The sequence below is a fragment of the Rhipicephalus sanguineus genome, chromosome 2, assembly GCF_013339695.2.
Source record: "Rhipicephalus sanguineus isolate Rsan-2018 chromosome 2, BIME_Rsan_1.4, whole genome shotgun sequence".
NCBI lineage: Eukaryota > Metazoa > Arthropoda > Arachnida > Ixodida > Ixodidae > Rhipicephalus > Rhipicephalus sanguineus.
In genome coordinates, this window is record NC_051177.1 from 14,830,726 (window position 1) to 14,853,433 (window position 22,708).

At 46.1% G+C, this 22,708-nt stretch overlaps 1 protein-coding gene across 1 annotated transcript in view; it reads left to right on the plus strand.

The window, feature by feature from the left end:
* Positions 1-424: 424 nt before the first annotated feature.
* The window catches only part of LOC119382442 (glutamate receptor 1), a 50,034-nt gene continuing 27,750 nt past the window's right edge, over positions 425-22,708 (plus strand). Inside the window, exons 1-5 of the mRNA XM_037650143.2 lie at positions 425-706; positions 15,990-16,145; positions 16,262-16,558; positions 16,972-17,225; positions 20,063-20,176. Coding sequence (XP_037506071.1) covers positions 613-706; positions 15,990-16,145; positions 16,262-16,558; positions 16,972-17,225; positions 20,063-20,176 — 915 coding nt within the window. The 5' untranslated portion in view covers positions 425-612. The remainder of the gene's footprint in view (positions 707-15,989; positions 16,146-16,261; positions 16,559-16,971; positions 17,226-20,062; positions 20,177-22,708) is intronic.

Genomic DNA, 22,708 nt, shown 5'->3' on the forward strand with positions numbered 1-22,708 from the left:
CCATAAATTGCTCATAAAAAAGAACGAAAATTTTGTCCCTTCTCTAAGTTTTTGAAGTTTAACAAGTAGTGATCGACACGCAGTGCCATACGAAATCTGAGCACACCGCGCAAGTGACGTGCAGCACGCTTCAGACAGCTGTTGCTGGCCGGTGCCATCCGTGCGAAGCTAGATTTATGTTTATTCATCACTCGAGGGCCATGCGACCAAGTGTGTTGTTTTGTGCGGCTCACCGTTTCTATGACGACGAAATTCGGGGCCAGCTCTCGTGCTGACAACACAAGAAAGAAAAGCGCGCGAATCGCACAGAGCGCTGCGTCGTCGCGGCTCGCGCGGCGCTGTTTTGTCGGGCTCTCAGCAGATGGCGACAGGCGCGCGCTCCCCGGGCATGTGACGTCACCTAGGTGGGAAGAGCGAGCGAGCGAGAAAAGAAAGCGCGGGGGACGCAGCATCCCTAGAAGCCAAAACACTGCTCCCGATCGGTGCCAGAAATGGAGGTCGCATCATCTTCCGCCTCGCATCCCAGTCGGCGGAGCAAAGCCGCCACAGCATCTCGGGCCGAGAACGACGCAGTGCAGCTCCGCCGCGACTCCGACTGAAGGCGAGCACGGGATGATGGAGCAGAGCGCACGTTTCGGCCGAGGACTGCTCCTGTCTGTTGCTTGGCTCTTCCTTTCGCAAGGGCTCTGCCAAGCCGTCCGAATTGGTGAGCCATGTCCCGCCACCGCTGGCTTCGGCCAAATATAAAGTTGTGCTAACCGCCGTTAGTTCTTCGATACCCTCGTCTGCCTAATACCCGTATCCAATTCTTCGACGTTGGCTTATATTAATTAACTGAAACACAGACAACATCATTCAATTGATGAAACGGGATCGTGTCGTTGAACTGCACATGATTCTCACCGGCGCAGGTTAACGTGACTATTAGTGAAGCGGTACTTCGGTCCAGTATTTTTTCACCCATAGTATGCTTGTGTAAATCACTAAACTTCTTTCCTTTGGCGAGAGGTAACCTGCAATTATAGCGATGTCTACTACTGCATGGAAATTACTCACGTAGTAAATAAGCAGCTCTTTACATGGGACTAAAATGTAACCGTAGTGAGTTTCCCTCCTTTTGTGATATGCAAACCAAGCCAAGCAGCCCTGTGCAGAAAAAAAAATCATTTTCTTAGCTTATATTGCGTAGATGGCTTTAGAGTAACATTCTTATCGTATAATTCAAGGGTTTCACAGCTTTTCTTATGAGCCACACTTTCAAGCGACACTGTAAGTTTGGAAGCAGTCTGAGATTTGACAGCCTATCCTGTTTTTGGTCAAAAGAGAAATGAAGTTCACTCAGACTCACTCAAGAAATATATTTTGCTCTGAGGGCTTACTCGGACTCAGACTCAGCAAAACTGTGCTCAACCGGACTCACTCAGACTCAGACTCATTAAACTTTTTCTCAACCGGATTCACTCAGATTCAAGCTCACCAATATATTAATCAGCCGGACTCACTCAGACTCACAGCTTCACCTGAGTCTGAGTGAGCCTGAGTGAGCCGACTCATGAGTCATGATGTGAATCCTCTATAACGCCAATATCTCTCACAATCAGTGCTCTACGATACGCCTTTTGATCTTGTACTTTCAAATACGAGTCACCATCAAGTATCATACATCATCATTATCACATATTAATCCAGTAATGACATTTTTATGAAATGCGCGACTCACACGAGATACTTTTATCAAGAACGTCCCATGAAAGAGTTTGCGGGGGAAGGTCATGGCACCCCTCCTCCTAACTCACGCCTCTGACCAATAAATATTGAAGTGGTGCATGAATGCTTGTGTGCTGAGATATGTGTTAATAGACTTGAGTATATACGTAAGCCGATATAGGGCTGACAGTAATGCTGGAGATGAGTAAATAGGACCGTAAGTCGACAACAAAAGGTGGTGCTCACTCGGACTCACTCAAGAAATATATTTTGCGCTTAGGGGTCACTCGGATTCAGACTCACCAATATTTTCCTCAACTGGACTCTGTCGAACTCAGACTCAATAAAATTTTCTTCAACCGGACCCACTCAGACAAACTCACCAAAATATTACTCCCCCGGACTCACTCAAACTCAGAATCACGGACCGATCTGAGTCTTAGTGAGTCGACTCATGAGTGAGTTGGCCGATCTATGGTGCGGTGTATCTAATTGCAGCGCTATTTTTTATTTTGGCACTTTGTACTGATATAACTTCATTTGAATATTAACCTTATGTTGCTAGCCTTTTCACTTCCTATGTAATATTCCTTAACCTAGTGCAGATAGAAGCACTAGCTTTTCTCTGAGTTACTTTTTGAAGACGGATGTTGCTCCGCTTGTTGAACCTTATTCCCCTAAAAGATTCTGAATGTTTAAGCTAACTTCGCCTAATTTAATGCGCATCGCACAGAGGATACATTTTTCTATGCCACGAGTCACTTACTGATAGTCGCTTACTTATAGCTGGCATTCCTATCATGCTGCCACCATAATCGCAGTGGCACTGCGCTGAAGGCACATTCGTTCTGCGCGTCGGCAGAAGCCACGACGAAAGCAGCGGCCATCGTTCGGATTTCCTTTCACGTTGGCCATAGAGACATCCTTCTTCCGCATGACAAACATTTGCGCACTTCGCTGGCGCTTTCCTACACTTGAGATAATTCGTGGTGGAAATTGTCCCCTTAAACTGAGCGCTTACAAGGCGAAAAAAAAAAAAAATCACACCATGTCCCGCTAAAGGGACCATGAGGCGATGCGAAGCAGCGTTTTGACATGTCGAGCCCGCGTTTCAGAGGGGAGGGGAAGGGGGTGGGGAGAGGGGGATGGGAGAGGGGAAGGGGAGAGGTCTGTGGAGAGGGTTTGCGCATGCGCAGCAAGGGTGGTCACTCCGCACACCACCGCCACCACCACCACCGGCTTGAACTGCGCCATAAGATGCTTCTCATCTGAAAACAGATAAAAAAAACCTGTTTTCCGAACACTTTTCAAATGGGGAGGTCTTCCCGTGCGCAAACGAAAACAGTACCTGTGTCTGTGCGTTTTCACTGCTCAGCTGTCCCCCACGTCAGTTTGAACATTAAGTTGCTGAATTAATATGAATCCAGCAACGAAACTTTGAAACACTCTGTATTGTCTACACAGCATGGTGAATAAATACATAACTGTGTATAACGATCTGAACATGCTGTTCTAAATGGCACATTTCGCAGAAAAGGGGGATGTAAATATCAGTGCTTCACGGTTTTTCTTGCGTTCGTCGTCTAGTAATTAAAGACTCGTCCACGTAAAGCAATACTTCTTTTCACGACATCACTCAAGTATAAGTCTTAAGACACTTTGTTGATGTCCGCTGATATGAAGGCGGCACAAACGTGACAACACAAAGCGACTTGAAAGGTCTCAGAGACGCTGAAAGGAATAAATTATCTGCGCAGGCTAATGAGAAGGCAATGTCTTCAAAGGTGACCAAGTGCGGACACGCACGCAACGTACGTAACTGTTAGACACGACAATTCCTTCTTGTGCGATATAATGTAATGCTGACTTGCGCTCATACGATAGCCATATAGACATATGTGGTGTTTTTTTTTGTTCTTAAAGAGCCAAATCTAGAAACCGGAACTGGGCTAAATTTCATGGGAGCGTAAAGCGTGCTTAAGTATCATTCACTTTTAAAACAATTGTAATCAAAATGGGGCCATTCCTCATGGTAACGTGAACTCAAGAAGGCAGTTTCGAATAAAAAATGAGCCAAATCCTGCATCTGTTTGAATAAAACCTAGCCAGATCCATAAATCAGCGTTGTGTCAACAATCGTGACCAAAACAACCAACATGGCCGCATCCAATATGTTTCAATTATGTCCTAGTTGCTTTCCTATCGTGATTTTGTTCCACAATTAGTTTTTCTTCGGTGAGTTGGGTACTTACTGAAGGACATGATGTTAACACTCGAATGCAAAAAGTAAGAGGCCGATTTTCCTGCTTATTTCTGCCTTTTAGTGCGAGTTTTACGCTACATTATCATGTCCTTCTTTCGCTCCAAGATGCCATATTTGAAATAGAAGGCAACTGAAATGAAGATGATGATGATGATGACCTTTATGAATGGCTCACACCTACTCTGGGGGATTGGCCAAAAACGAATAATTTATAACTAAAAGTGGTCACATATATATTGAGCACCAATCTGATCCTTGAAGACGAAGAAGTGATCCAAAACGGCGCGTCGTAAGATGAGCTAAGATGAAGAAGAAGAGCGGAAGAATTTTTTAACTGTTTGAAGGCCTTCAATAGATGCCAAGAAGGAGAGAACAGTGCAGAATGGTGCACCCATTGCCTGGAAGGAGAACTTGCGCCACCAGTCTAGTTATCGCCATCACGCCCATGCAACAAAGGACGGCACCGACAGAACCAGAAGGACAGCGTTAGCTTTGTCGCAAAATATTGCTATATTGTTCATTCGCTGGGACTTAGGCTTCTTTTACGAGCTATTTCAAGCCCAAATGAAATGTTCCAGTCTATAAGAGCGAAATCCAATTTTTACTTCTGAATGCCGATGATAGTGGGCTACGAAGATTTTAGCCGCAATATGAATTTGAGGTATTTTGGTGACATGAATACACTGGCAAAAAATTGTTTGAGCAGGCTGGACCATATTTTCACTAGCAGAAAAACCGCGTTTTTCTCGGTGTCAGTTAAAGTCGACTTGGCTTTTTTAGAAAAAAAAAAAAAACGCCACATATTCAACCGCCCTAATCATCACGAAAATGCGGTGGCTGCTGTCGTTGGACGTATAGTTTCGCGTTCTAGGCATTGACCAAGGAGTCGGAAAGACCGCCGCTCCGGTGGGCCACGTAACGACGTCAGCGCCACCATCACGCCTGTTTCGGACGCCGGCCAGAAGAGCCGCAACTGAAAGCGCCCGTGGCGCTAGCATCGACTTGCGCGTCGTAGCGCAAGCAGCCAATGGCAGCCGTGCGGAGTAACCCCCCCCCCCTCCCCACCCCCCACACCCACAGCCTTTTCGCGCCAGCAGCCGCCAGGCCGTTCTCTGCGGTCGCCATATCGGAGCCCGTCGAAGCCGCTGGCCTTGATACAAAGTTCCGTGATGTACCGTTACATGAAAGCTAGCGTTGGCCGGCGTGAGCAGTTTCTGCGGTGTTTGCTTGTTGTGCGCTCTTGCCGCTGCGATGGCTAACGGCAGGCATCATTCGTACATCATGCAATGGTGCACGGATACTTCAAGACCGAGTTCCGCAAGATTCTTCCATGTTCCAAAAAAAAAACAAAAGGTCAGCGGGCGGTTTACTTTCGCAGCCACACACAACTTCATTGCAGTTGGGCAACAGTCATTGTTTTTAAGGCCAAGTGGAAAAAGCGATTTTTTTTTTCAAAATGTCATTTGCTTTTGTTTTTGGTCATTTAAATGCGCAATTTATCGCCCATTATTTTGCTGCATAAAGTTTCTGTCTAAGCAGTTTCTTTCCACAGATACAAGCAAAATGTAAGACCACCCGTCATCTACGAAACCGAAACTGAAAGTGCCAGTTTTGTGTGCATCACAACGTTAGCTTGATATGTAGTACTTTGTTGGTACAACCATGTCAAGTGCGAACATGTAATATTGCTCTAATAGCATTGTAAGCACATCATTTTTAATAATAAAAGTAATAAACTTCTCTCCAGGCGGACGCCCTACGTCGTACACCCCAAGGACATGTATGTGAGCCTGTAAATGAATAAATTTCATTTTTATGATGCTGTGTGTCATTTTAATAATGGCGACAGAAGCACATTTGACATTTTGAAGCAAGTTGGCGTCGAGCCTGGCCTCTATACTGCAAAATGTTGCCTCACAAACACAAACGATCGGCACCGCATCGCGAAAGCGTTCTATCACGGCACTGATGCCGCAAGGCAAGCTAGAAAAGAAAAGGGAATTTGCCGCTCGAGCAATGGCACACAAGAGTAAGGTCCAGGATGCAACTAGCTACAGATATATCAAGGATATCAGGGCTCTTGGTCACCTTGTGTAAGCGCGCTGCACATGTTTCAAACCTTTTTTGTTGATTTTCTGAGAACTAACATTTTTGGTATTTTTCCGTACGCGAACATTCCTAATGTTTTTGCTAATAAAGAGATTGCGTTCAAACTTTGCACACTTCCTAATCACATTGGTGGGTGTGCAATGAACTTCAGTAAGCAAAATCGTACCACAAGATTTGATATGGCCGCATACGAAGGTACCCCTAGTGTTAGTGCATAATTTTTTTGTTATTTATTCACTATAATGTTAGTATCCATCTGATCTCATTTGTTTTGGTTCATTGAACTGGCCAAAGCTTCTTTTATGTCTCTGCAAAAAAAGGGGGTTATTTTGTTTTGTCGAATTTGAGTTAGGACTGTTCGCGTGAGGCCCATTTTTCATGAATTTTTTAATGATAAAAGATTTAAAAAGAAATAGGACTTGCTTTATAATACTAACATCCTTCTAAAAAGGTCTGCTTTACAATGTAGACTAATAACATCCAGTGATTATCGCTTTTTAAAAATTTTGTTCCGACACTTCGCCTCAACGCGATGTCGCAGTTGATAACGCTGTTCCAAGAAGCAGCGAAAATACTACACTTGAAACTCACAGTTTAACTTTTGCGTCTCTTACATGACTGTGTGCTTGGAACTTGGTTTTGTATTCTCCACCTGTTTATCACTCGCCATCGTTTGAATACGCGTTTCTGAGACTCTATGTGCCGAGACGACGAAACTGCGTTTGCGTGATGCGACTGCGTAATTTGTCTCGTTGATATTCGTAGTTTTCAGTTGCTTTTCTACAGGACGGAAACGTTTCCGGAGTTTTCGGGAAGGCCAGAACTGATGCGTTTGCCCAGAGAGGGATTAACAACTATAGAATATGTTGCCTGTGAAGTCTCGATCCTCAATTTCAAGTGGACCAGCTTTCCATTCCGCCCTCAGTGCTTTTCCTAGGTGCGTGAACATTCTATGTACTTGCAGCTATAAAAGTACTCTTCGTATTTATGAAAAAATCTGTAAACAGAGGGTGGGTGCTTGTCTTTAAGGCTGCAACTGACTTCCTTAGCGCTAAGCGCTCAGAAAATCAGTTCCAGTCTTGAAGAAGACAAGTCCACTTGTCGAAATGTCGGCTCGAGCACCCACACCGTATTTACGGATTTGTTCATCGCACGCTTCCAACTTCTCCTTCCTGCCAGTTTTTGGATCTTCGTATTTATGTATTATCTCTGTAATTACCTATGCCGCTCAAAGAACCTTCACGTGTATGCACGAGACAGTTTTTTCTGGTGAGCCTTGAGCATTGCAAGTGACCTGTATGCAGAACTTTAGTGTTTATAACAACGAAGCGCTCAGTGTACCCGGCATGACATCCTGCCTTCAGTGACATTATCTCACAGCTAGGAATTGTATTCGCGGTGAAAGGAAAGTTGTTGGCTTATTTCACCCGGCCGTTGAGTGATACGCTTTTCTTCGAATGTTATGTGCTGCTGCACAAACTGACTATCGCCTGAACCCCGCTGCCATCAGCTAATTAGCTCTCAAGTAGTCATCGAGTACCTAACATTGTGTCTTTCTCTTTTTAGTGCTATGTGCTACTTTGCTAAATCTGCTTTTTCAAAGGTGTCCAGCATTTCATGTACATTTGTGCACCATCTGAGCAAATATATAGCGTTTTTTTTTCTTTTTCTTATTAATGCAGTAGTGAAAGAGTAGATCTTCGCAATATTATTCCATATTTAGGTATTTTTCGCGTCTTTATTTTTTTGCCACGCACTGACATTTCGCTTAAATTTATTTAGATTTCATGACTCTCTCACATCACAAGCTCTTCTCCACTTTGGTCTATATTGCACTGAATAAAAACAGTGTCCCTTATATGTGTATACATTAAAGAGACTGTGCATATCATTGTGTTCTATTTTTTATTTCATTGTTCGTTAATGTCTAAACTTTACAGCGAATTTTTGCGTTGGTTAGCCATAAGCACGGTGCGCATCTTTCCCTTTTGTTCACTTCATTAACGTGTATCACATACTGAACGTGTATCATGTCTCATTATATGCAAATATTGGTTTTCGGAAACGTAGCGATAAAACGAGGCCAAATAAATGTTGTGCGTGAGTGGAATTATTATTTTATGCTCTGGTACACGCTGGCTGCGTGCATTCAAACGCACGGCGCTCCACGAACACAAATGCCCGGCCAAGTGCACGCGCGCGCCGCGCACACACAAGAGAAGACGCGCCACGCACACGGCAAAATAAATAAAAATAAAGGCGCCTCGCGCGAAACATAAATAAATAAATAAGTAAAAGGAATATGGCGCGCGGCTTGGGGGGAGGGGGAGGGGGAGAGAAGGCGTGAAAGAGGGAGCGTCGTGACTGTTGCCATGACGACATAAGCGCTACGTAAGCGCCGACATTGTGCTGACCCCAGCCACAAGGGCCGTAACTCAATGTGGCAATGTGGCTCTTGGCGCTAGCGTTGGCGGAGCGTTCGAATTTCACGAACGAATATAGGAGGTATACGAAGTAACACCCCCTTGCTGACCGCCGTGACTACCACAGTTACCGCTGTGTTTTCGCTGGCGCGCGTGCTCTTTGTCGTCGTGCAAAGAAGAAAAAATGGTGTGCCGACTAGCTGCGTCAAAGTTAATTGCGCAGAAAGGCACAAGAAAGGTGGAGTAAGTTTCTGTCGGTTTCCTGTTTACGAAGAGCGGCGCAAGAAGTTGGCCGCAGCTGACTCGAGAACTCATCTCTGACGCCGACTCATCGGTTATGTGGCAAAAATTGAGCGGTTGGTGCGGCCTTTCTTATCTAACAAAATTGATTAGCTTTGTGAAGAGTCTTTATAGCTACTGCAGGGGCGTAGCCAAGGGGGGAGGGGGTTCAACGCCTCCCCCCTTCGAAATTTTTCAATTTTGCTTGCGTATATATTCACGCACACAGCCAAACGCACGCACGAACTACATAAAGTATGGTTGAACCACCCCCCCCCCCCCCCCCCGAAACAAATTTCTGGCTACGTCCCTGAGCTACAGCTACTTGCTGCGTCGCGGCCGCCCTCTCTAAACGCGCTGAAGGCGCCCAGACAGGCGGTGCTCGAAGGTATACCCTTCGCAGCCACTCACTAGTTGTCGTGTGACCACAGAGGGCGAAGCCTACGCGCAGCGACGTCGCTACAAGTATGTTTGCTGGCCTAGCCGGTATTTAGCCGCGAAGTAAAAACGCGCACAAACGGAGGAACACAACGAGAGGACCGCTAGTCCTGTCGTTGTGTTCTTCCCTTTATGTGTGTTTTTAATTCGCGGCTAAATTATGTCGCTACAAATGCCTAAATATATCGATCATGCCCACTGTTTTCTGTTAACATGAAGCAGCTCTATCCGCCTTTTTTCGTCTGTATACTCAGGCTCTAATGCAGAATAGACATGACGCTACATCAGTGAGAGATCAACTGAGCATCCCGTTCGCTTACAGCTGAGACACCGTTCACTTTTTCGTTAAAGTCTCGCAATTTCCAGTGTGCTCCAAAACACGGTGAAAGTGCAATTCGGATGGCAGATAATATTTGGGGTCTGACGTGCCAAAACCACGACATGGCTGTGAGTCATGGCCTAATGGAAGACTACGGAAATTTCGCCCATCTGGTGTTTTTAACGTCTACTGACAACGCACATGCAGTACACGGGCCTGTAGCATTTTCACCTCCATCGAAATTCGACCTCCGAGGCTGGGATCGAACCCGCGACCTTGGGTTCAGCAGCCCATCACCGTAACCACTGTACTAACGTGATGTGCATCCGGAAGATAAGAAGTAAGCCATCTTTAATAATAATAATAATAATAATAATAATAATAATAATAATAATAATAATAATAATAATAATAATAATAATAATAATAATAATAATAATAATAATCAATCAATCAATCAATCAATCAATCATTTATTTAACGTGCCCAGGAACAACCGTGAGGTCTTTGTGCAGGCGCACGCAAAAATAAAATCAATAAAAATAAACAATACAATACAGACAGTCTTCAGAAATAAAAAGAGCAAAAACACGTAGACAAAGAGAAATGAACACTAAAGGGGAGGAGTAAAATAAGACAATATGAGAAATATTGAAGGGGAATAAAAAATTAGATTGCACATATACAACTATGCGGAAAGACGGAGAAGGGAAGACTTTGTACACTGTGCCATACTATGTCAAAACAGTGCAAAGCTCGGATAAAAACAGTGATTGTGGACTATGAAAAACGTCAAGATCAAGAAAATTAATATTATAAAGACTTTGTATTCTGTGAACGGTAGAGTGTTGGAAGAAGCAGGCGGGTACATGAAACGGTCTGTTCTCTCTGGTTAACTTACGCGGAATTCGAAAATTAACACAATTGAGAAGTACAGGGCAGGATATGAAACCGTGGACTAGCTTGTAGAGAAATAAGAGATCAGAACGATTTCGTCGGCAGTGAAGTGATGGCAGTGATAATGACTCAGCAGTATTTGAACGAGATCCAGAGTCATTTTTAGCAAAGCGATGGTTATATATGCTGAGGAATTTTTTCTGGACTCGTTCAATGGTGTTACCGCTGGATTGAGCAATGCCATTCCATATCACGGACGCATACTCAAGTTGCGGAAGACATATTGCCGTGTACAATTTGTGTAGGGCCATGGGAGACCTGAATTCTCGAGATATTCTACAAACACATCCGAGAGAACGAAGGCCCCGCATAGCAGCACGCTTAACGTGAGAAGAAAAGTTTAACGCGCTGTCAACAACAACACCAAGATCACTGATTTCATAAACCTTGCATAACGGCACAGAATTGACAAAGTATTGAAATGACACGCTAGATGTTTTGCGAGTGATAGACATGAATTTTGTCTTTGAGGTATTTAGAGAAAGGTTATTGCCGTTGCACCATTCGGAAAAAGAACACAAATCTGACTGCAACAAGCGACAGTCGTTAACTGAATGAATTTCCTTAAATATCTTGATGTCATCGGCATACAAGAGGAAAGAAGAATTACGAATGGCAAAAGAAACATCATTAACGTAAATTAAAAATAGGAGTGGGCCTAATACCGACCCTTGAGGGACCCCACTAGTCACTTTATACAAAGAAGAGGTTTGGCCATTTACGGCAACATAACAAGATCTATTGAGCAGATAGCTGTGCAAGAGATTCACAATCGACAAGTCAACGTCAAAGTTCGCAAGTTTAACCATAATCAGTGTGTGGCTGACTACGTCAAAAGCCTTGCTCAGGTCACAGTAGATTACGTCAACCTGTCCTCTCTGAGAAATAGGTGTGGAGATCTGCGTCATGAAACTAGCAAGATTTGTGGTAGTTGAGCGGCCAGCAAGAAAACCATGTTGATTTGGAATCAGTGAGTTTTTCACACTAAAAGACAATATTTTGTGAAGAGCCAGTTCGAAGATCTTTGATGTGGCACATAGTAGAGAAATCGGGCGATAATTAGAAACATCTGTCTTAGAGCCCGACTTAAATACTGGGAAAACACGAGCAGTTTTCCACATGCTAGGAAATGTGGAAGTGTCCAGGCAGTTATTAAATATCGTAGTCAGTACTGGGACAAATATAGTACCATATGCTTTTAGTATGGCGGAGGGGATGCCATCTGGGCCACATGATAAGGATGGTTTTAAGCGCTTAATGCATTCGCTGATAAGATTTTCATCCAGCGACAAAGCACTGGATGAGCTAACTGCCTTGGGCTGTTGTCTGATATCAGTGCTGGAGTCTGAGGCCTTATAAACGGATGAGAAATGTGTGGCAAAACAGTCAGCGACGGCATGCACTTCTACCCCATTTGAGTCTAGTAGTCTGAAGGACTCTCCGCTTTTGCTAGACCGTTTACGCACATACTTCCAAAACTCAGCCGGCCTGTCAGAGGCGCTTTTTTCTAAGAATTCAATGTACGAACTATGATCCCGTTTATATAGGCGTTTAGCGAGAGTTCGAAAAAAGCTGAACTCTTCCTTCCACTCGCTCGATGGAGAACATTTAGATTTCCTGTGTGCGCGATCTTTATGCTTCAGTGCACTGATAAGTTCAGATGAGAACCAGTGGGGATATTTACGTTGTTTATGTGTGTATTGGGGAATAAAATTACGCATGCTGCTCAGTACAAGCTCCGCAAACTGATCAACCTGGTCATCAACATTCGGTTTTTCAGTAACCTGTGACCAGTCAACGGTGGACAAGTGATGATAGAGGCCCGTGTAATCACCTCGCTTGAACGCAAATCTTGGAGATTTGTTTACGTAACTGCTGTAGCTCGTTGTTTCGGCTGATGCAGATAATCTTACGTTAAGTGGTGGGTGGAATTTGTCCGGACGTACAAGAGAGATGTTGGAGCGGGAAACTTCAAGGGGTTGATCGTTTGACACACACAGGTCTAAGACGTTGCCACTGGAATTGACGACTGAATTATGTTGCACTAGGGAATTAAACGCCAGAAAGTCCAAGAGCAGGCTGCACTTTTTCTCTGTGAAATGATTGTAATGAGAAAAGGTAAGCGTGCTCCAGTCAATTCCAGGTGCATTGAAATCCCCAAGAACAATAATTCTGTGCCCACTATGAGAAGATATCACAAGTTCGATAGAAGACATGACATCGTGAAACGAGGCAGGGGAAATGCTGGGCGGTAAATAGAAGCATCCAATAATAATAATAATAATAATATAATAATAATAATAATAATAATAATAATAATAATAATAATAATAATAATATAATAATAATAATAATAATAATAATAATAATAATAATAATAATTGTTGGGGTTTTACGCCCCGAAACCCCGATATGATTATGAGAGACACCGTAGTGGAGGACTCCGGAAATTGCTTCGACGACCTGGTGTTCTTTAACGCGTACCTAAATCTAAGCACACGGAGAAGCTATCCTAAAGGTGGGCACATGGTGCATAATTATTAGTATCTGACCAACACAAGTTACATGCATTTAAAGTTAATGCATGGTTCAGGGGAAGATGGATGCTTGAGGTGATGAAGGATCGTTGAATGTCGCTGGAGTTTTGACAAGTTGCGCAGACAAGTCACCGAAACGTCAGCTCCACCGACATTCCCCGTTGAACGATTTCTTGTCAAATTAAATTGATGGGAACTTGTTGTTGGGCGAGTTGGTGAGTACTTAACATCGTGGTTTAGCGCTAAAAAAAGACAGACACATGTGAGAGACAGGACAGGACAGCGCCTGTCCTGTCTCTCACATGTGTCTGTCTTTTTTTAGCGCTAAACCACGATGTTAAATTGATGGGGTTTACGTGTTAAATGCACGATATAATTATCAGGTATCCCTGATCAATTTTCGCAGTTTGTTTGGGGTTCTTTAACATGCGCCTGAATCGAAGTGCTTTACTGCATTTCGCCCCCATCTAAATGTGGCCGCCAATAAAACCGGTGTTTTCGAGTTTAGCAGTGAAACACCTCAGCCGCACCACGGCAGCTTGCATGGCGCTCTTCCGCGAAGTGGAAATAATTCCACCAGCATTGTTTACATGTCACACTACAATCTTCGCAGCGCTTGTTTAGTTAGAGAGAAATTGGCGTTTCTAAAATCGACGAATCCCAATTGCGCAATCTAAGTCACTCACCGTTCATACTTCTTAGAACATCATGTATATTCTGAGCGACGACGAAAGTGCGCGACCTCCATTGAAAAGTGCTGGCCGTCGCGCCTTATTCGGTTTTGTAAGAATCTCAATGAGTTCAGCCTTTCTCTTCTAACTTTCGATCCCGCCATCCCTTTACCATGTGCAGGGTAGCACACCGGTTATGCTACACTGGTTAACATTACCGCCTTTCCTCTCTTTCCTTCATTCCTTCAATGAGTTCAGAACCACCAATACTATGTGGCATGGCATAGTGTCATGACAGCAGCGGTGATCTTGCGGACATATATGGTTCCTCTTTGTCACCACATCTTTTTTTTTTTTTTTTTTTAACAGCGAAGGCTGTTTAAGCCGGCCGTAAAATGTCGACCCTGCCGCAAAACTATCATCCCCATGAACGGGTACGGGCCACAGACTTTGGGCAAATCCCACTACTCACCGCTACGGCGTGGCCTGTAATGACCCTGATGGGGGAGAGAACGAGTACAGAGAGCGAGACGGAAAGTAAGATATAAAGAAAGAGAAAAATTCTTGCCGAAAAAAATTCTTCGGGAGGCGGGATTCGAACCCGCGTACCCTCGATCCGAAGGCGAGCGTCCTAACCACGCGGCTGTCCAGGCACAATAGCAGAGCATAGCATAGCCTTGCATAGTATAGTGTAGCAAGGGGTGGGAAAGAGGAAGTGAGCGTGAGGAGGAGCGGTGTGATGGTGAGGAGGAGGGAAAGGAGCAGGGGAGAGAGTAAAGCGTAGCACAGAAAGAATAAGAAAGTAGAGGAATAGAAATGCAGAAAGAAAGAGAGAAGAGGAACGAAAGAGAGATAAAGAAATAGAGATAAAGAAATAGAGAGAGAGAGCGACCAGATACCACAATCTGGCCAAGCCGCGCATGCGCAGCAGCTAAGGCACGTCCCTTGACGGAGACATCGCGCGCAACCTCCGCTCTACAGTGCATAGCTGGCTGCTCCCTATCGTGCCGAGCCAGTCTCGGGGCGTCCTAAGAAAGTGCGTACTCCCGAGGAGGAAGCCGCGCATCTCGAAGCTTGACGTGTCGGTCGACGGGGAGTACGAGTAGCGACGGGTCCGTGCTTCGCTGTGCCAAGCTTTGTGGGACTTAGCGCAAACATTAATTTTTTAAATGCGGAGCATTTCATGGTCGCACCTGCGGCGTCGGCCGCCGTCCACACCCCCACTGCGCATGCTGGGCTCGCCTCGTGCTGGCAGCAAGCCTCTCCTCTCCCTCCCTCGCATGCTCGGCTCGTCTCGTGCCGACAGCAGGCCTCTCCTCTCCCTCCCTCCCTCCTCTCGCTCGAACGCGGGCGGTGTGTATATAAGCGGCGGAGCGCGCGTTCGGAATTCAGTCAAGGGCGTCATTACTTGGCTTTCGCTTGACTTGACGCTTTGCTTGACTCGAGTAGATGCGATGGAAGCAACAGTACCTTCAATCAGCGTCCCACCACTCGTTGAAGGCAACGTTACCCCACCCTCACCGTCATCGGCGTCAACAACAGCAAGCAACGCAGAAGACAAGGCTGCGAAGAGACGAGCATACGACGCTGAACGCAAGCGTTTGAGGCGAGCTGCGGACCCGGAACTTCGTGCACGAGAAGCTGCTGCGAGACGGCAACGACGGGCTGCGGATCCTTCACTCGGGGAACGACAAGTAGCTGCAAAACGGCAACGACGGGCTGTGGATCCTGAACGTCGTGCTCGAGAAGCAGCAACCGTTCGTGAACGTCGAGCAGCGAATCCATCACTCGGGCAGCGCGACGCTTCTGCGAAACCCAATTACGCAACATTCACGCGATACCCCCACCACTCTGCGACGCATTTACTCGAGTTCCCCCGTGGGAAGATACGGGCGACATTTTTTTCCTTCTCTCTAACAGCAGCCCTTTTCTCATTGTTCGAAAATATATTCTCGGTGAGACAGGGCTATTTTTCTTTACTGGAGAAAGTCTCTTTCCAGAGTCTTCTTACACCGGCCATCACATCGGGTCAACTGTGCTCGTTTCCTGCCTACGCAGTGCATGCCTGCCATCTAAACTGGGTCAAGGAGAGTCCGCGGAAGTTTTTTTAGGGGTGTGAACTCGAGAAGCGGCCTACCTAAAGACTTTGAATGATTTTGTAAATCGCAATGCCGGATTGTCTTATGGTGAAGCTGAGTTTGGTGATTTTTAATTGTGCAGATTTGTTCTAAGTAGCTATTCAACTTTCAGGGACTAATCTGTCGTGTGTGTTTGTTCACTATGCAGGCGTGCTGCTTAAACCCAATCATCGCGAAGCATGGCGGGAATTCGAGAAGGCCATAAGAAACTTCAACGCGAGCCAGGACGCCAAGCGCTTGGGCATCGAAATCAGCGCGTATGCGGCTGAACACGAAGACGACCTTTTCACAGTGACGCACGAACGTGAGCGCATTCGGGAGCACTCGGCGTCTCTCTTTGTTCACGCCGTCATGTTCTCCGCCACCTCCATCAACCTGGTCAACCACAGTTGTGCTTTCACTGTCCACTTCTTTTTCCAGTGTGCCGGCAGCTGAGTTTGGGAGTGACGACCGTGCTCATCTCGACATCGGGCCTTTCAGATGCGTCAGTCCGTTCGCTGTTCGCCAACACGAACGTGCCACGCATCACGACCACAGCTGGCCAAAACTGCGTGTCTGAAAATGGCGGCGCTGTTGCCACCGACGACACGGTCAACACGGCAACACTGGTGCCAGTGCTGGGGGTTAGCATGATGCCTGACCTGACACCAGCCGTCCTTGACCTCGCTCAAGCATGGAGCTTTCGCTCAGCCGTCTTCTTTTACGACTCCGGCCATGGTAACACATATTATTTCATTTTTGTTGGTAGCGATGTCCCTGTGGATTTATCGCTTTCAGAAAAAATGCCTTATACAGGTGCTCATACTGTTGCAGCCCATAAGCAAAAGAGGCGTAGCTAGCCACGGCCACAGATGAGGCTGAGGGGACTTGCAATAGCGTGCAAAACTCGGCTACTTGGTTGATCTTTACGGCAAAAGCAGCGCAAAAAGACGAGCAGTGGAGCGACACAGGACAGACGATCAACTGTCGGTTTTATTAAGCAGAAGGGAACAAATACGAGAAGTCCGACTGCGCTCGCACCCTCACATTACAGATATTGGTCACGTTCTTTCGAGGAGGCTGATTTCACAATCATGGAAATCTGCCTCCATCAGTCATGGAAGTCAGCAATTATTATGATCAAATCGCAGCGCTGGCCACGCTGGGTCGGTTGCTGCAGCCACCAGAGGGTCACCAACAGCTCGCCATCACGAGGATGCTGCGAGTGTCACGAGACGGAAGTTCGGCTCACGCGGTGCTGGCAGGCATGGAACGCGCCGACCCGCACGGTCGCAAGCTGGTCGTGCTCGACTGCGACCACGAGCTCGCCAAGGACATCGTAATCCGGCACGTCAGGGATATCTACATGGGCAGGAGAAACTACCACTACGTGCTTGCGAGGCCCGTAAGTGCTCATGTCGGCCATGATCACATTTACAGGACGACACTTCACTTTAATACACTGGCACATTGCGTTATTAGAGGGCGCATCACAGAGATAGGTATTTATTTTTATGTTTAGTGCTTATTGTATGATAACTGTAAGCGATTTTCCCCTAAGGCTTTTTGGGAAATTAAAGGTGATAACCATCTCCGAATTTAGAATCTAATGCAGGGCATCTTATGTGTACAAGTAGAAGTCAGGCTGTAGAGTAAAAACTGGCGCTTATACTACCATTAAAAGCTCGATCGAAATATAGATCTGCTTGTTTCAACTCGTAATGAGTTTCCTCGTCGAGACTGCTGGTTATTCGCCTTTCTTCCTATTATTCGGCCGTTGCCTCTGGACACGCCGATGCCTCCTTGGCCACCTGTTGCGTATGCTCAAGAGCCCGCGCCGAACATGCACGTCAAGTGCTCGCTTGTCGGGATACCGATCTCGTTTATGATAGCCGTCACGGAAACACCCGCTTTCTTCCTGGATATTTTGTCCTCCTTTGGTAACCAGCATTCCGTGTTGGCCTTTCCGAAAAGCCTCTATTCTCTAAAGCCGGCCGTGTAAGCCGCCAAGTGACTCATGAAATCGCACTATTGTCTTCTGCCCCATCGACTCAACCCCGCACCGACATCCTTCACGTTGTCCACCTAAATGCTTATCATATACCGGACGTTCCTGTATACAGTGAACTTCCTCACTACTCTGTTTGCTCTGGCGCACCGAGTCGCTGCTTTCGACGTCGGAGGGTGGCGCCTATCTAGGGGCGAAGAAAAGGGGTTGGCTCTTTTTTCGCCACCTTTGTTGTTGTGACCCCGATCGCTGACATTTCGCAAATATTGTAAATTGTAAAAAAACAGGAATTAGTTCGATACATTGTATAATTCGATATAAAAATTTTAAAGAATTCGCCCTAATTTCGATGCGAATTTCGGTGCGCAAGTTGGCTTCACGCTAACAGCTTCCCCGTAATGCAAAGAAGGCAGCTTATAGCAACACGCGGGGACTTTGTTCTTATTTTTTTTCGTGATTAGTTGTCGGGGTTATATGCGGGGGTGGGTTGTAGGCGAGCAAATGCGGTATGAATGTAAACATAGACTGAACATCTTTATATGCAACTATGCGTACTCGTCGGGCGCCTCTGGTCTGTCTTGGCCCTAATTTCGGCGTTGTTTTTCAATATCATACTCAGCGTGATTCTTGGGATCATGTGCGCAGCGGCGGCGTCAGACTTCTTTTTTCTCTGTTCGACTGTGTTGACGAACGCCAGCTTTGCGGAGAGTCCTTCTGTTCTACGGCAGCCACTGCGTTAACAAGCGGACCCCGCACAACGGCCCCGATGACGAGGAATCATGGGAGAAAACACGCGATGGCAAGCGATAGTTTCTACTTTAGTCACGCCGCTCACTCTTCCAAACACATGCGGGAAAGTGCCCTTCCGTGAGAAAAAACAAACTTGTCGGGGAAAGCCAACTTCTAGAGGCGTTTCGCACTGCCTGATGTTCGATATATCAAGTATTCCGGCTACTTTTGCTCGATGTAGCCGTAAATTTTGCTATGCGTTGACGTTAAAGCACTGTCGTGTTCGAATACAGTTCGATATGAAGGATAGTTCGTTCAACCTAGTTAGATATAGAAGGGTTTGACTGTACACCTCTCTTCCGACGTCTCCCCGCAACAATAAGCTTTCAGCACTGGCAAACTCAAAGTGAGCAAGTACAACGTGCCCAATAAATTAAGAGGTCAGTGCGAAAAAAGTTCTAGGTACTGGTTGTTCAAAATCTTTAATCTCACTGATTATGTCTATGCTTACTTCTAATGACGGGCGCTGTTATTTTTGGTTCATCTCGTTTTTTGTATCATAGCACCACAGAACATGTCGCTTCTAAGGCGGAATCCTTGTATGTCTGTTTCAAGTGGCTTCAAGTTCATGGTACAAAATGCGGTCCCAAAAATAGTAAGGCGACCTGCGCGTCCATTTCTTCTTGGCGCTTAAAAGCGTTGAATGTTGGGCGCAGGCCCGTAGCCGGGATTTTGATGGAGTAGGGTGTTTTACCGAAAATAAGTAATAAAAATCGGTGTTTCTCTTAAATCTCCCCCCCACCCCCGAAAGAAATCCTGGCTACGGACTTGGTTGGGCGAGTTCGGACATAAATACCATCGTAAGTATAGCGCAGGAGAGAGAGGGACAGACGATCTACGGGCAGTTCGCGTGAGCAGCAGCAGCGCAGGATGGGCTTGAAGCAGGTCCTGCGGCAAGCACGCACGAGTCGCGTTCGCTTGAGGCCCGGCTCAATTTGGCTGCTTTTGCTCGCTAGGCTCTTGCGCTGCTCTCGCATTTCGGAAACTCCGTTGCGTGGAGTCTTTTTTCGTGGGAGTTCAACCATACTTTAGGTATGTTCGTGCCTCCGTTTGTATGTGTGCGTAACAGCCAAGGTAATGGAGACAGACAGCCGCTGGGTCAAAATGGAAAGTGTTCCTCTACTTCTCCGGTAGTAACAATTCGCATTAGAAATGGTAGAATCGTTTCTGAGAACGACCTTTAGTTGCATGGCGTCAGTTGCTAGATTTCTGTAACTCTAGGTGTCCTCGTGGATGGTTCGATGCATGTTGATATTAAGAAACACGATACGTCAAATTACGTACCAAGTATACAGATGCTGATAGAATATATCGTGATACAAGTTATTGTAAGACAGTATTGAAGATTACAAGGCCGTGTTGCATAGTACCTTACAAACTTAGACATCATAGGATGTTTAGTAAGAGGATGCAGCAGTTGACGGTTCCGTCTGTGTCTATCGCAGGTTGTAAGCCACCGGTACCTTGAAGGAGTCACTGAATTCGCTGCCGTCAACATCACGGCGTTCAGGTTCCAAAACACCGAGGAATTGACGCAAGCCTACAACTACAAAACAACGGTAAGCAAACATTGGCTGCCATGCCGGGAAGTTCAACATATGGGTTCGACAAAATTAAGACTGGCGCTTCTGTTATTCTATTGCTCTTACGGTGATAAATTTACGATACACCACTTAATAACGTTTCTCTGATAACGAAGGTACGAGATTGTTTGAACAAATGGTGGAACGAATATGTGCTCACACCTTACAACAAGGTGTCTTTGCACAAAAACAAAGTGACTCCTGAAAAAGAGAATAGACGACAGCTACTTGGGCTACAAAATCAGCGAAACCGTCTGGGTTATTGCATAATTTCTACTTAACGAGGTGACTTTACTGCTAACAGAACTACCAAGCATCCTGCTGTGGAATTTCGCGTGCCGGTCAGAGACGTACCGAAGAACAGGGATGAAAATAAAGTCAGCGAAAAAAAGTGGGGGACTTACAACTGAAAGTTTGTTGAAGAAAGTTCACTCCCGCACGCACTTCAAGCATCCGCGCATACGTATGTTGGCTATCTGAGCCGTTTCAAAGCAGTACAAACACAGCAAGCCAAAAAGCACTTGAGAAGGTTAAAACACTGTGCACCCACTATGCGGCTATACAGCAACTGACAGCGGCACAAGCTCCTACGTCACAGCGTGCGACCGGGGCCTTTCTTCTTTTTTGGAGCGATAAAGACAGCACTTTCCGAGGTATGTTATCGTCTAGGCTTGGACGTACGTGCATTTTCTGTTATTCACTCGCCTCAGAAATGCGCCCGTTCCTAGCTGTGTTGCAGTGCCCCCTTATGCGCACAACGTTTCGCGCATGCTGAGAAATATTGGCCAACGCGCTGGCATCTTTTCGCTCCGTAAAAGCTATCAAAGTTTTGTAAGCTTGTGAATGCTCCAGCTGCAAATCGACTGCGATGCCCTGTAAAACACAGACGGCGTTTTGTGCCCTGTGCTATCGCTGTTGTGTAAGGCTTATGTCGTTGTCATGCGGGAAGAAATACATAGGGCAATCCGGAAGGTGCTTGAACGATCGTTTAAGAGTGAATCGTAACAATGTGCACAATGCGGTTAAGGCCACCTCGGAATTCTCTGCCGCCACTAATAAAAAGTATAGGGCGGGCGTTAAAGGGACTGTCTACCGCTCGGAAAGAATTTTCGGATGAAAATGAGAAGATCGTTCGTCACATTGGCGGCAACAAGCATGCTTTTGCCCCATAAAAAAGAAATTATATTTTTAATTTGATGTTGAAAATTGTGAAAGCATGACCGCTAGCGTCATACAACAGCGATGTGGTCAATCTACTGGTAGGACAAGAAATCATCGCAGATAGATCCATTTTGCTTGAAAACAAACATGTATACCTTGAAATTGTATTTTACGCTCTTGAGGCAGCTTTTCGTTGCGTCAGAGAGTGCTTTTTTTTTCTCACGCATTCCAAAAAGGCACCCGATGGCGCTGCTTACGGCGCCGTCTTCGATTTCGTCTGCTTCAACTCATGCACTAGGCCATGCGGCCCTCCGCGCTGGTTGTACTGTGCCACTGTATTGTTGTTTGGATGTCTCACACGTGCTGCGCTGTGAAGACGTGCATTTATCGTCTCTTTTTGACGAATCAACTTGACTTGGATAGCGGCAGCAGCGCTAAAATAACCGCATAGACTGCGATTCCCAAAACAAGTGTTCTGTAATCGTATAATAAAGGCCCGAACACATGTACGCGTTGCAGCGCGTCACCGCGTGACTTTTTGACGCGGCGCCGTGCCCCCTCCCTATGTGGAGGGAGGGCACGCAGCTTCGAGTAGCGGCGCGCCCTCTCTCTCCATAGGGAGAGGGTGCGACGCCGCGTCAAAAAGTCACGCGTTGACGCGCTGCAACGCGTACGTGTGTTCGGGCCTTAAGGCTTCATTTAACCGCTAGCGCGCTGAAAACGACTGTTACATTCATTATATTAGTGTTCAGCGAAAATAGAGTAATCCTACAGAAATCACATGTGCTTTCGGTTTTAATTTTTACCGGCACTACAATCATCATCGCCTCCACCAACCAGTGTTGTGGGCATGTTTCACGCCAATGGGAGGAGACCGAACGCAGATCGGAAAATTCTGTTTTAAAAATTTCTACTCACTTTCCAGAGAAACCACTGCAGGGTTGGACACTTCAGGCGGTACGCTTTCTATTGCGGTACAAAACAAAAAAGCGATGGAGGACGGTAGACAGTCCCTTTAACAACGGTTCTTTCGATTATAAGGAGAGGGATTACGTACGCGTCTCCGCTCGCCAATATTTAGCAAGGCGAGATTTTCGAAACCTTGCGATAGAGTGTAATAGGACAGGAGAGTGCTCGGAGCGAGCTTCGAAAAGTGAAGCCCAAACAGGGTCAATCCACCTGCGGCGCTGCGATCGGTAGTCTGCAATGTGTCGTCGTTTGTGAGTTGCGCGCGGCTCCGCCGAAGTGGTGCAGGGGTAGAATGTCCGCTTCCCACTCAAAAGGCCTGAGTTCGAATCGCAGCTTTAGGTGGTGGGTTTTTATTCTTAGTGTCACTTGTTAAAGCTG